Source organism: Panicum virgatum, chromosome 5K (assembly GCF_016808335.1).
Source record: "Panicum virgatum strain AP13 chromosome 5K, P.virgatum_v5, whole genome shotgun sequence".
Taxonomy (NCBI): domain Eukaryota; kingdom Viridiplantae; phylum Streptophyta; class Magnoliopsida; order Poales; family Poaceae; genus Panicum; species Panicum virgatum.
The window spans coordinates 58,595,075-58,607,373 of record NC_053140.1 but is presented as its reverse complement, the minus strand read 5'-3'; the positions used below and the strand labels follow the sequence as shown (position 1 = coordinate 58,607,373).

The 12,299-nt window shown below is 49.8% G+C and overlaps 3 protein-coding genes across 14 annotated transcripts; 1 reads left to right on the top strand and 2 right to left on the bottom strand.

Moving 5' to 3' along the window:
- Window positions 1–99: 99 nt before the first annotated feature.
- Window positions 100–1,904, top strand: LOC120710297 (nascent polypeptide-associated complex subunit alpha, muscle-specific form-like). The gene has a single exon (XM_039995931.1). The coding sequence runs from the start codon at window positions 100–102 to the stop codon at window positions 1,771–1,773; it is 1,674 nt and encodes a 557-aa protein (XP_039851865.1). The 3' UTR covers window positions 1,774–1,904.
- Window positions 1,905–1,980: 76 nt separating this feature from the next.
- LOC120709000 (pentatricopeptide repeat-containing protein At2g36240-like) lies at window positions 1,981–5,754 on the bottom strand. Of its 9 annotated transcripts, none has more exons than XM_039994489.1 (5): window positions 4,078–5,752; window positions 3,743–3,964; window positions 3,403–3,523; window positions 2,493–3,305; window positions 1,981–2,416 (listed from the first exon to the last, which is right to left on the bottom strand). In XM_039994489.1, the coding sequence occupies exon 1, from the start codon at window positions 5,671–5,673 to the stop codon at window positions 4,153–4,155; it is 1,521 nt and encodes a 506-aa protein (XP_039850423.1). In that variant the 5' UTR covers window positions 5,674–5,752; the 3' UTR covers window positions 1,981–2,416; window positions 2,493–3,305; window positions 3,403–3,523; window positions 3,743–3,964; window positions 4,078–4,152. The 9 variants fall into 9 exon arrangements, with proteins under 9 accessions (XP_039850423.1, XP_039850426.1, XP_039850428.1 ...); XM_039994492.1 differs by having other exon boundaries at window positions 2,493–2,566; XM_039994494.1 differs by lacking the exon at window positions 3,743–3,964 and having other exon boundaries at window positions 2,493–2,566; window positions 4,078–5,754.
- A 163-nt stretch (window positions 5,755–5,917) lies between these two features.
- LOC120708999 (integrator complex subunit 9 homolog) lies at window positions 5,918–12,097 on the bottom strand. Of its 4 annotated transcripts, none has more exons than XM_039994483.1 (12): window positions 11,296–12,097; window positions 10,396–10,482; window positions 10,016–10,321; window positions 9,378–9,592; window positions 8,232–8,576; window positions 7,923–8,133; window positions 7,401–7,493; window positions 7,234–7,325; window positions 6,892–7,009; window positions 6,714–6,799; window positions 6,579–6,630; window positions 5,925–6,491 (listed from the first exon to the last, which is right to left on the bottom strand). In XM_039994483.1, exons 2-12 carry the CDS (start codon window positions 10,402–10,404, stop codon window positions 5,991–5,993), a joined length of 2,028 nt encoding a protein of 675 aa, XP_039850417.1. In that variant the 5' UTR covers window positions 10,405–10,482; window positions 11,296–12,097; the 3' UTR covers window positions 5,925–5,990. The 4 variants fall into 4 exon arrangements, with proteins under 4 accessions (XP_039850419.1, XP_039850417.1, XP_039850415.1 ...); XM_039994481.1 differs by having other exon boundaries at window positions 10,396–10,487; window positions 11,296–12,086; XM_039994484.1 differs by having other exon boundaries at window positions 10,396–10,487; window positions 11,811–12,086.
- Window positions 12,098–12,299: the final 202 nt, after the last annotated feature.

The following is a 12,299-nucleotide window of genomic DNA, read 5'->3' as shown; positions in this document are numbered from 1 at the left end:
ACTCACCAATCTCCACTTCCTTGCTTCGCTCCAGTCACGTACCACCTGCTGCGTTGCTTGATCGGCTGGTTTCCCTTGGTCCTTGCCCTTTGCCGAGACATGAGCAAACAGCCGGTGGCGCCGGAGGGAGGCGGCGGCGTGCCGCTGACGCCGAGCCGCGCTCGCGGCGGCGTTGCGGCGCCGTCTCCGCCGGGCACCGGCCGCACCCGCAAGGCGAGCGTGCAGGGCGAGGGGCAGGCTGCGGCGGGGTCGTCGTCGCTGCGCGACGGCGCAGGGACGACCAGTGCGGCCATGGCGGCCCACGGGGGCGACGGGCGCCGCGAGACCCTCGTGGTGCCGCCGCAGGATGGAGGCCAGCCGCAGCAGGTGGCGCAGTACCCGCGCGAGGGACGCAACGGGGCTCCTGTCTCTCAGCCGGCGGCAGCACGCCCCAGGCCGTCCTATGTGCCGCCGTCGCAGAGGCGGCGAGAGCAGCCGCCGCCGGCCTATGGACCGTACCCGCAGGCCGAAGAACGGCAGCAGGCGGTGCCGCCACCGGGAGGCGCCCCGCCACCCGGGACGGGGAGCGGCCTCGCTATTCCGGGAGGAGCTGCGCCGCCAACTGCTGGAGCTGCGCTGCCGCGCCGGAAGCATTTCGGAATGGCCACGACGACTTGGGCTGCGGACGCGCGCCAGCATCGTCGTCCACATAAGCACGCACCTGGAGACGAAGAAGCTGCCCCGCCGCCAGGTAGCCTCGCCGCACCTGGAGGAGCTGCGCCTGCGGCACCGCCACCTGGTGGAGCCGCACCGCCGCGCCGGCCGAAACGTTTCAGATTCGCCCCGACTAGTTGGGCTTCGGACCGGCCGGAGGACTCGTCGGATGCGCGCCGCCACACGGACACACCTGGACCTGGAGACGAAGCAGCGCCGCCACACGGGGGCAGCCCCACCGCACCGGAAGGGCCGCGCAGGTTCGGCTCCGGGCTCCCCACCGCGAAGACCATCGATCGCGTCAGCACTCTCGATACGGGATACGGCACGGAGGTGCCGGCGGCGGCGGACTCCCGCCTGCCGCCGCCGCACGCGCATGACGCGCGCCCCCAACAGCCGACGCCACCGTATCATCAGCCACCGCCGCACGGCAAGAAGTGGCAGCCGTCGCCGATGCTCGGCCCCACGGAGAGGAGGAGGAGGAAGGAGAATTCCAAGAAGCCGCTGGCGTTCCTCTTCACCCTGTGCTGCATCCTCTTCTGGCTTGTGGTGGTCTGCATCGGCCTCGCCATCCTGGTGATCTACCTCCTCTACCACCCGAGGCCGCCGCGGCTGCACGTGAGCACGGCGACCCTGAACGCCGGGTACATCGACGAGCTCCCGCCGCCCCACCTCGGGCAGGCGCTCAACTCCGACCTCTACGTGCTCGCCGCCATCTACAACCCCAACACCAAGATCGACGTGGCGCTGCACTACATGCAGTTCGACCTCTACTTCCAGGGCCACCTGATCGGGACGCAGGCGGTGTGGCCGCCGCTGTACGAGAGGCCCGGGGACTCCGCGCTCCGGTCCGTGCACCTGGTGGTGAGCGAGGTGGTGATGCGGCCGGAGGACGCCGACGTGTGGAAGAACGTCACGTCCACCGGCGGCCTCGTGCAGATGCAGCTCGAGGGCAGGTTCTACGTGCAGCTCAACTTCGGGCGATGGCTCCCGTTCAGGTACATGGTGAAGCCCAGCTGCGCGCTCTGGCTCGACCCGCCGCCGGCGGGCGCGCTGCGCAGGGCGCGGTGCCGGCAATGATTTCTCCGCTTCCATTATTGGAATCACATCACTAGGGGTGCATATGCATCTGATTATATTGGTTGCTTCGCGTATGGTCGTGTCAGTTCAGAGCTAGAGCTAGAAGAATGAATTCATGTATTTTGGATTTTGGATTTTAGTTATTTTTTGGCTGAAAAACATTTGGGGTTCTTGTTTTTTTTTTTGTCAATCGAATGGAATCAGGGGTCGAGCCAGTGACAATTCTGTCTAGAAATTAAATCAGGCAACAGGTTGGACACTGATCGAGTGATCGTGCGTGCATTGTCACTTTGTCAGTTCGTGTTTGTCTATGCCTACAATGCAGAGGAGATGCTTTGTGAAGTGAAGCGCGCCAGAGACATGACCCCACAGATTGCTCCATTGCTTCTCGATTTGCCAAACTGAGAGATACTTCCCTTGTCCCTCCAGACACGCACCCTGGACAACTGCACTCTTTCACCTTGACCACCGGCACCGACCGCCCTGCTCTCTGGCTGCCATGCCAAGTTGCCAGAATTGCAACACCTTCACCGGAAGGGCCAAGCAACCGGCTGGTCTCGCAGCCGCCATGCACACGCATGGAAGCGTCCGCTGGACAGCACCCGCCGGCCGGCAACGCACATAAACATTGTGGATATGGTCACTACAGAAACCAATGGCATATCAGTAATGCCTGGACTAACAATGTGAACCATAAAAAAAAAAAAATCTGCATGTACCTTAAGAGAGACTAACGCTGAGGAGATGAACATCTACACAAGTTTCTCCACTGTTGAAATTTGTAGCAATAGAACTGTATTGTCATGGTGGTGAATAGAGAGAAGACAATTACTGCTTAGTGGAGATTGGGTAATAGTATCGACGGGTAGCTGGTTGCTGACAAGCTTTGCATGATAATTTTCAATCAACATTGTTGGGGGTGCGCCTTGGCTGCCACCTAAGGCTAGGGACCCCCTTTGTGTAAAAGAGTCTAAGTTAGAGGATCTAAGGGCTAGTTTATGAGTTCTAGGGACTTATTTGCAGCTTCTAGAGACCTGTTTGTAAACATCAAGGACTTTCTTGTAATATTCGACCCCACCAATGGAATAAGTATAAACAACCACCTCCTCCTCCCTATAAATAGCCCCCATGGGGAGGAGGTGGGGGACTCTTAGCCCCTTGCTTATTTGCTCTCTTGCTTGTTTGACTTGCTGGTCCTCTCATTCTATCTCATCTCTCGTCTGTTTAGGGGTAAAACCCCAACAAACATTAGTTCCTTTGAATCCTCAATTAGAAAGTAGACACAAGAGAAAACCTTAGACCGTCCGATCCAAATGGAAGCATTGCATTGCCTCCTGCAAACCTTGAGAAGATTATCTTCCCATGTTCAGCATGTTCCCCGAAAAATATTTTCTTCATCATTAACATTTGCAAATCCCCTATCCTAGGCATTATGATCAATTGATGGCTGGAAGACAAGTTACTTCAAAGCAGTGACGCTTGTTCCTATGTCTGTTTCTTTGGAAGCAGTAACACCAGAGCCATCTCTATATCTGCAGTCTCGAAATATGATAATACTCCGACTGAAACATTTGGCAGCATTAAAATATCCAGAGACTGCATATATGAAAGGAGGGAATAGGAAGATACCATCATAATGAGGTTATTGAATTTCCACATTACTACTAACTTCCTTCTGTGCACAGTTTACTGCCTCCGAATATCATTAACTCCCAACTTTGTGGATATCAGCCCATGATACTTGGGGACACTGGGCATAGAAAATACAACACTAAGATAGCTCATTAGGATGATAATATTCAGGCCTAGTGTCCTACCTTTGCACTATCTAATTTAGGCCAAACAGAACTTGGAACAAAATCAACGTCAATGTTAATATAGCGCTCGAGAAGACATATGTATACCTATCTAAAAAAAATTGAAATCCCCAATAGAATGAAGCATTTTCTATCCATACAGTGATACAGACCTTAGCAACGATGGGTTTGGCAAGATGTCAGAAAAATGCTACCCCAAATCAAATAGATGGGACTCGTGTCCAAGCAAGGGAGCCTTCAAAATTCAAATCCGGCAAGTGAAGGATGTATCATAAAGTAGTCTCCAAAGTACCATGTTGGAAGTTCGAAAATTTCAATATGACACCTTCTCATGGCATAGAAGGGCTGGAAACTCTTAACTGCTGTTAATATCGCTGAAGATAGACAAAGCAGGAAATATGGTGTTTATATGGAGTTAAAAAAAAAACTGTACAGGCAATGCAATGAAACGAGTTATTTGCAATGAAGAACATATTCAGAACAATACCTCATTTCAAGCCTCCCATTTTGTATCCTTGCAGTTATGCACACCACTGTCCCTCCCTCCCTCTGAGACATACTTTCAATCTGGTGCTTTCACATCCCCTGAGAAATTCTCTTGTATCCTCAAAGATCTTCCCTTACGCAAGCCATCAAGAAGCCTATTATAAGAGGCAATGTTTGGTATAAATCCTGAATCAAGCATTTCATCCAACACAGCCTCCCCTTCCTTCCTTCTCCCCTGCCTTCCAAATCCCTGCACCAGCACACGATAGGTTTCGCTATCAGCCTCAAAACCCTTCTCCTTAGCCAGCACCCTAAGCTGGTTCGCAGCAGCTGTCCTCCCTGCTTCACAAAGTGCCTCAAAGATGCAGTTACAAGAAATTGTATCTGGAATAATTCCCTGCTCAACCATTCTCTGCATCAAGTGGAAAACCTTATCCAGCCTCCCAGCCTTCATCAGGCACTCCAAAATAGTAACGCCAGCAGGCACGCTGAGACAGCATTTCATATTCCTCTCCAATACCATGTCCACCACTTCTACTGCTTTGTCCATCTTCCCCACACGGCACAGAGCCTCAACAAGTTCAAAGCAATCAAACCCTTCTGGCACCACCCCATCCCCCAAAAACTCAGCAAACACCTCAGCCGCCTTTAGAACCTCACCACCACGGCACAAGCCACCGATCAAAATCTCCATGGATACAACCGACAGCCCGACTCCAAGCTCAAGCATCTCGCGTGCGACCTTGATTCCCTCCTTGTACCTGCCTTCTCTGATGAACCCGCGCATGAGTGTATTGAAACTAACGCCCGTCGGTGCGCAGCTCCGGCGCTGCATCTCGCCAAACCACCGCTTGGCGCTGTTGACGCCTTCCGCGCGGCAGGAGCTGTTGATAAGTATATTGAAGGTGTAGGCATCCGGAGCGACGCGGTAGACGGAGGTCATCTCGCCGTAGAAGCGGATGACATCGTCGTGGCGGCGGAGGCGGGAGAGGGCGTGGAGGATGATATTGTAGAACTCGGCGGGGAGTGGGGAGTCAGCGGCGCGACGGAGGTATGCGAGGACTTCGGACGCGGCGGGGATGTCGCCGGAGGCAGAGAAGGCGACGATGGCCTTGCGGAAGGTGGGCAGGAGCTCGGGGCATGCGAAGATGGAGTCGTCGGCGCAGGGGCAGGGTCGGGCGAGAACGAGCTCGAGGAGGCGCCGAAGAGAGGGTAGGCGGCGGGAGGACGCAAGGCGAGCGGCGAGGAGCGACGTCAGGCCATGGTCGGGGCGGAACGCGGGGGACGCATCCGCGGCGGCCAGGAGGATGTGGAGGTCGAGCGCCGCGAGTCGCGGGTGGTGACGCGCTCGGCGGAGGAGACGCAGGAGAGAGACCGGGGAGGAGGCGTGCGCGGAGGGGAGCATCGGAAGCGGGCTCGGCGGCGAAAGGTGGGAGACGGCGAGCGGGAGGACGGGCAGGGAGGGGTCGAGTGGGATGGGTGTGGAGGTGGTGGAGGGTTCAGTGAGTTCCGGTGCTTCGGCCTCCGGGGAGATGAGGCGCTGATGCCTGGAGATCAGCGAGGGCAGCTTCCGCGCGAGGCGGCGGGAGGCAGCCATCGCCGGAACCGAGAGCCGAGACCCGAGAGGGAAAGGTTAGCCTTGACCGGCCATTGAGGTGAACAAGAGGGGATTCCATTCCAGTGAGGTGGCCGACATGTGTCAAGGAGATGGGCTACGGCTAACCGGCCCAGCAGTGAAAGTAGCTTTCACTAGTCCATGGGCCCAGAAATCAGATCGAACTAGAAACTTGAATTGGATGGAGGAAGACCGAACCGAATCACTGGATCCTTTCTCAGGCACATTTCAGATGACACTTCATGGCAATTCACATACTCAATCTCATGACAAACAACAATTACACATGAATTATGAAGTCAGATCCCATTACAAATGCTGCTAAGTGCATCGTAAATATGCTTGGATGTTCTCTCATCATCACAGTATATAACCGTCCTATTAGATGTTATCTTCACTAGAGCATATCCTGGACTCGTAATCAGAACAGAGCGTTCACCTGCAGTCTTATCGTCTGCAGCAAACGAACATACCATCCCCTTTTCTTGTAGTGCTAGTAACAAGTGATCTGGATCAACAGCGTCCCGGTGTAGCAAGTGCCGCTTTGATTGATCCGATTGCTTCTCTGCAGCAGCCAGCTGGTACTGTCCACTGCTTACATACAGCTTTGTTCTCAATCTTGCCACTGCAGTGGTCTCATTCAGTTGCCTAGGCTGCAATCCCAAAGCAACATCAGTTGCCAAGTGCACCTCGAAATCTTCCTGAAAATTTGGGAGCTCGATGGTTTTTCCCTTGGAGTAATACAAGAATGACCATGGCCTCTCCTTTGCTGAATATCGTGACTTAAGACCTTCTGGAAGCTGCATAATAAAGTAGACCGTAAGGAATGGATCGACAACTTATGAAAATGTAGCTCTACTTGATATGAGGAAACAAGAACTGCATACCATTACAAACTTCGGTTTGAGCATTCCCAGTAATGTATCAATTTTTGCTGCCCTGTAAACAAAATAGTTGAGCTCTTAGCTTATACTCTAGAACATTGCATACCACAAACACAACCTTTTGAAGTTCCAACATACCTTACTCCAGAAAGGAAAGAACACTCAAGGACTCGAATTGCCAAGGGCATGAAAGGCTTAAGACTCAACTCAGCATCATTCCCTTGCTGTAAATAAAGATTTATGTACTTTAGCAACACAACAACAGCAATCAATAATACTACATGTTAGGTTCAGCAAAAGGGTTGACAGTCTTTACCTCCAAAACAAGAAGGCACCGTTTGTCTGCACGCCAGCGACGAAGCAAGTGTACAGCCGGGCCAAGCCTAAGGCTCCAGTGTGGACAAAACACAATACAAGGCTCCTTCCATGCTGCCCTGTCATGATTATAGTGTTGTCACACAGCAGAACCAATGGAGGAAACAATATAGTAAAAAACAGTTACTAAAGTATAAGTGAGCTCATATGCTCGATAAAATTAAGATCAAAGCCTTCAGTGATCATTTATAAGAAGCGTAGCAAAGATCAAAAAAGAATTCCAATCATGCAACCCTAAGTCTTTTATGAGATAGCTGTGAATCACAATTTGTGAAATTCTTACAGCAGGCCCTTCGAGTGTAAATGGGGGAACAGAAATAATTTGCCCTCCTTCAAAAGCTCCACATGGCCAAATAATGCTTCACCAGAGAATAGCTGCAGCATATAACCAGCAATGAAGTGAGACCATCTTACTTTCATGTTTCAAGACTCAAGAATCAAAAGTGATACCTTCTCTTGGCGTGACTTGCATAGCCATTCAGGCAAGGCATTGGTAAAGGCAATTAGTTCTGCTGCTGTTTCAGAAACCATAAATATGGGTACCTGACTCAGACAAGAACAATAATCAGACAAAGGACAAGAAAATGAATAATGTAAGAAAAGGTACGCATTACTGCAGAAAATTGACACAATATTCACATTTCATGGTGTGGAATTCTACAAAGGGTAGACAAGTAGTGCTATGTCAAATACTAAATTAGCTATTACTTATCAGTGAAGAACTTAAGATACTTGAATCATATGCATAGTTAAACATCCCTAAACACTAGAATTGACATATTGGCATCATGGTCCACATTAGGAAAAACATGGCACATCATAAGTAGAGAACTAGAGATACAGGACAGTATTGACGTGAATGCTAGCCAGCTACACGAACCTTGGGAGCTGAGACTCTCATGCAGAATTAATTAAATGCTACGGTATTCTACAATGGAAATCCACTATATGATTTACAAGGGACACAATTACCTTGATGCTGGAAGAATGTAGAGTTTCCGATAAAAGCTCCAAGAGTAAAAGAATAACACCAAGGCGGCCTATTGGTATTAGAACAGAGCCTCCAGATTTTATTGCACTGATGATACATGAGCATATAAAGCTGATTCTTTCAATCTCCTCTGTGATGTCATCACTGTTGCACAGGAATAGGATCTTTTCATCCGCATCAGCACCATCATCCCTGGAAGATTTTAAGGTTGACATTTCAACCAAAGAAAGAATTGAAGGTTATAGCGCACATGTATTTCAGGCAAAACAGAAGTGCAAAAACTAGCACACCTCAACACTGAGTGGCGACATAACGAAGACGCTGTTTCATCCATTGCATGCTCATCCAGTTTCTCATTATCCTCATCCATGTCATTCAAGGATGAGAGATCCGAAAACAAAATCACATCGTTTTCCTTCAGAGAGCTGTAATCAAAATCTAATGCATGAGCCGACACAAATACTGAACTTGGCAAGTAGGTAATACTAGCTCTTGGACCTTTTATTGTCCAGACAGAATTGCCAAGTTCCAGGCCTGAACTAGAGGCTTTCAGCACAAATATGCCATTCAAGCAAACCTCCTCCCCATATTTAACAGGCTGTATTGTCTGCATGCATTCTTCTATGTTTCCTGGACTGCCAAGTAGATGTAATCCAATTAAATCGACCAAAACCATGATAACAAAACAGTGATATGAACTAGTGGATGGTATCATCATGGTGAATCTAATAGAAATATTCTTGCAGGATGAAAGCATCTACATTGCAACAAAGACACTAGCAAAATGCAGATAACTAAGTGGCAAAAAAGAAGACGATATTAAGATCGACTAGGGGTGTAAACATAATCAGTTAAAAAAGGTGATATCAGATTCACACATTGATTGAGATCAAGTGACACTTGAATTAAAAAACGAATCAGATGTTACTAACCATATAAATCACATCAAACTTGGGTATCTATTAATATTTAGTAGTGCCTCCTATTATTTTGGTGTGAATTTGAGTGTTTGGACATGCCATGAATCAAATGTATATTTGAAGAAAAAGTTCACTTTTGAATGATCGTTTATCATGGATTGCATATATTTCACTGTTTACTAGTATTATTTCACTAAAATCAAGTTGTGATATGGGTAATGGGGTATTACACTCAGATCAGGGTTTAGATTCACATATGACAGAGAAAATTATTGCTTGAAAGACAAAATTCCTTAACAACTCGTGTCCTATTAGATTAAGCTGATTTGATGATTGGATGTTATTTGCTCCTATTATACTCCTAGGACTAACAAACTTTAATTAGTCCATTAGAACTATATTTCTATATCAAAGGTTGAGGACAAAAGTGCACTGTATCAAGCTTTCTAACATATAAATTATTCTGCAGGAAGAAAAACCATTGATGCACAGTTTAGAAGGCACTTTATGACGCACCTGTATAGAGGCATCAGTGAAATTAAATCCTTTCCCTCGTCTTCAGTCACTGTCTTTTGAAACACTGGCAGGAGTTCATTGAGTTTCTCCCCTTCCATCCACTTGGGTAACCCATCCATATCTGGCCCATAGTACCTTATGAATTCGCGGTGCATCTCTACCAGCTCCCCCATCATTAGCTTTCCGATCCTCGCTGCTACCTCTGTTACATAAATCTACCCATACAGAACAATCAATAACTGCAAAATGGTTAATTTCTTACCTTGTAGAATATTGTACACTGAGCATCACACATCTAATCATACAGCAGAAGCATGGTCTTCCTGTTATTGTATATAAAAAAAGAGTCCAAATGTTCCCACCAATATATTTCATTTTTGTGCCTTACTTCCTAGTACATAGTGCCTACCTATGAAGGTTATCAATTTGCAATGCAGTGACGGCCAGGCCAATGAGCATGCACTTTGTATTGCTCCAGGAGTGAGGTATTTTTCATTATCGTTGGAATAACAAACACAACTCCATAGCTATTAGCTAAACAAACAGCCAGAAAATTCGAGGATCAACTAAACAATTGAGCAACAGCCGAAACAACAACTAGTATGCTACACAGTGAGAGTAAGCAGCAGAGGATGCACCTTGGTGTTCGCGAATCCGGGAAGCCGGGTGAGGAAGGGAAGTCCCAGCATCCCCATCGCGGAGGACACGATTACGGCGTCCACGCCGCCTGCTTTCGCGGCAGCCGCCGCTGCTGGCGACCAGTAGCGCGGCACAGCGCGGATGAGGCCCCCTTCACCACTGGTGTGGGGTACCGGGGAGAAAGCCGCAAGAACGGAGAGATCGATGGGGCAGTCGAGGAGGAAGCGGAGCCCCTCCATCTCCAGGAGATGGCTTGCCGGCGAGTGGTAGCTACTGCCGCCACCGCCGCTGGTGGACAAGCAGGTCTGCGAGGGTGCGGACTTTAGGGTCAGGATCTGAACATTTGGCCTAAGACTCAGGGAGAAAGCTTGGTGCTAACCAGCTTCATGGCGGCTTCGACTCTCGGCGACGGCTGACCTCCCCTCAGCGTGGCAGCGTGTTCGTGGCGGACCCAGGAATTGAAACTCTGTCCTGGCAAAAAAATTTAAAGCACAATTCGGTATAATCTAATAGCACTTCGACAATAATATGGTATATAATGATCAAATTTACAATAACATAAGTAAAAAAGGTCCCATAATACATTCAATTCAACAAATTAGTTCAGAACTCGAATATTTTACAACATAAAAAATTGCAACATCAATAAGACTTACATAAATAAGAAGATTACAATACTAGTCTAGTCTAATGCTTTTGCTTTACACTTCCTCATGGCCATAAAATTGTGAATTGTGTCATCCTCACTTATAGAGAAAATTTCACGCTCAATAAAAGTGGCCAAATAATCACTCAATAAAATTTCTCATTTGATTCTTCACTATATTCAATCCAGAAAATACTCTTTCCACAGCTACAGTTGACATTGGTAGAATCGATGCCAACAATTTAAGGATCAAGGACACCCTACCATAAAAATCATGTTTCTGTGTTTCAACAAGCTTAATAATCAGCTAACTAAGTGAGTTTAGGCCTTGGAATCTATCATCCCCTCCCAGATCATCAATATATGTATTTAAGTTGGAGTTCAAGTTCCATCAATTGAGCACTTGAAAAGTCTTTGGGATAAAAAGTTGTAAGCCGAAGTAATTTTTGTGTATGTGTATCAAATCAAAAGAGGCAAATGAATTGGAGGGATTCAAAGCAATGCTTCCGTTCTTCATGACTTAAGTGCAATTTTTTGAAAAAAAAAATAGAGCAATGTTTACATTAAGTGAGATTGAGATGAAATCACGGACTCACGGTCTCGTGGAATAGAATGAGAAAAGGAAGTACTGACCAGTGACGGATTCAATTGGGCAATCGAACTGGGCAGCTAGCTGCCGCAGCCGGGCGCCGGACGGTCGGGGCTCGGGGCCGCGCACGGCGCTGGCGGGAGGCACGCTCGCCCAGCAGACAGCAGGGGCCGCGGGCGGGCCGGCCGGCGTAAGGCGGCAGCCGGCGGAAGACACGGGTGGCGGCGGCCGGCGGGGCCCTCAGGAAAGCCGGGGCGCGGGCAGTCGCGGCCTCGCGGGGGCGGAAGGGCGGTAGGGCCGTACGGGAAAGAGACCGAGCCGAGAGTGGGGGACGGGCAAGGATGGCAACGGGGCCATCCCCGCCGGGGATCTGGAGAACGTTCTGCTCCCGCTGGAGCAAATTCTCCCCGTTCCAATCCCCGTCCCCGCTCACGGGGAAGGATTTTCTCCCATCCCCGTCCCCGAACGGGGATTACGTACCCGACGGGGCCTTCGACCCCGACAAATCCCCGAAGAACTTGAGCACGGAAGGGGCACAGAGGAGGAAGAAGGGGCTGACCCGGCGTTGGGGTGTCAACGGCGGATCCCGCAGCCGCCTTCAGAACGGAGATGGCAACGGGCGTGCGAGGCGCGGCCGTGCGGAGCGTGCGAGGCTGCGGTCCGGCCTCCGGCGACTGGGAGAGAGAGGACGAGACGCGCGGCGTCGGCGCCTGGCGTTGGGACTGGGGGAGAGGAAGGGCGAAGAGGCGTCGGCGTGGGGGAGCGCGTGGCGGTGGCGCGGGCGCACTTGCTGCGCAGCCTCGGCCCTCGGCTTGGCGACCGGCACCGGGAGGACGAGCTACGGCGCTGAGGCTTTCTCCAACCATTCCCCCATCCAACTCCCCCCAAACGTACTATTTACTATATTTTACTACCTCCCTCCAAAAGATTCCTCCCCCTTTAACTCCTTCTCTCCAACCATTCCCCCCATATCTATTCCCCCTATATACTATCACTCATTAACTAACTATTTATTTAACATTTTTGAATTTAAAAAAAATCATACAGT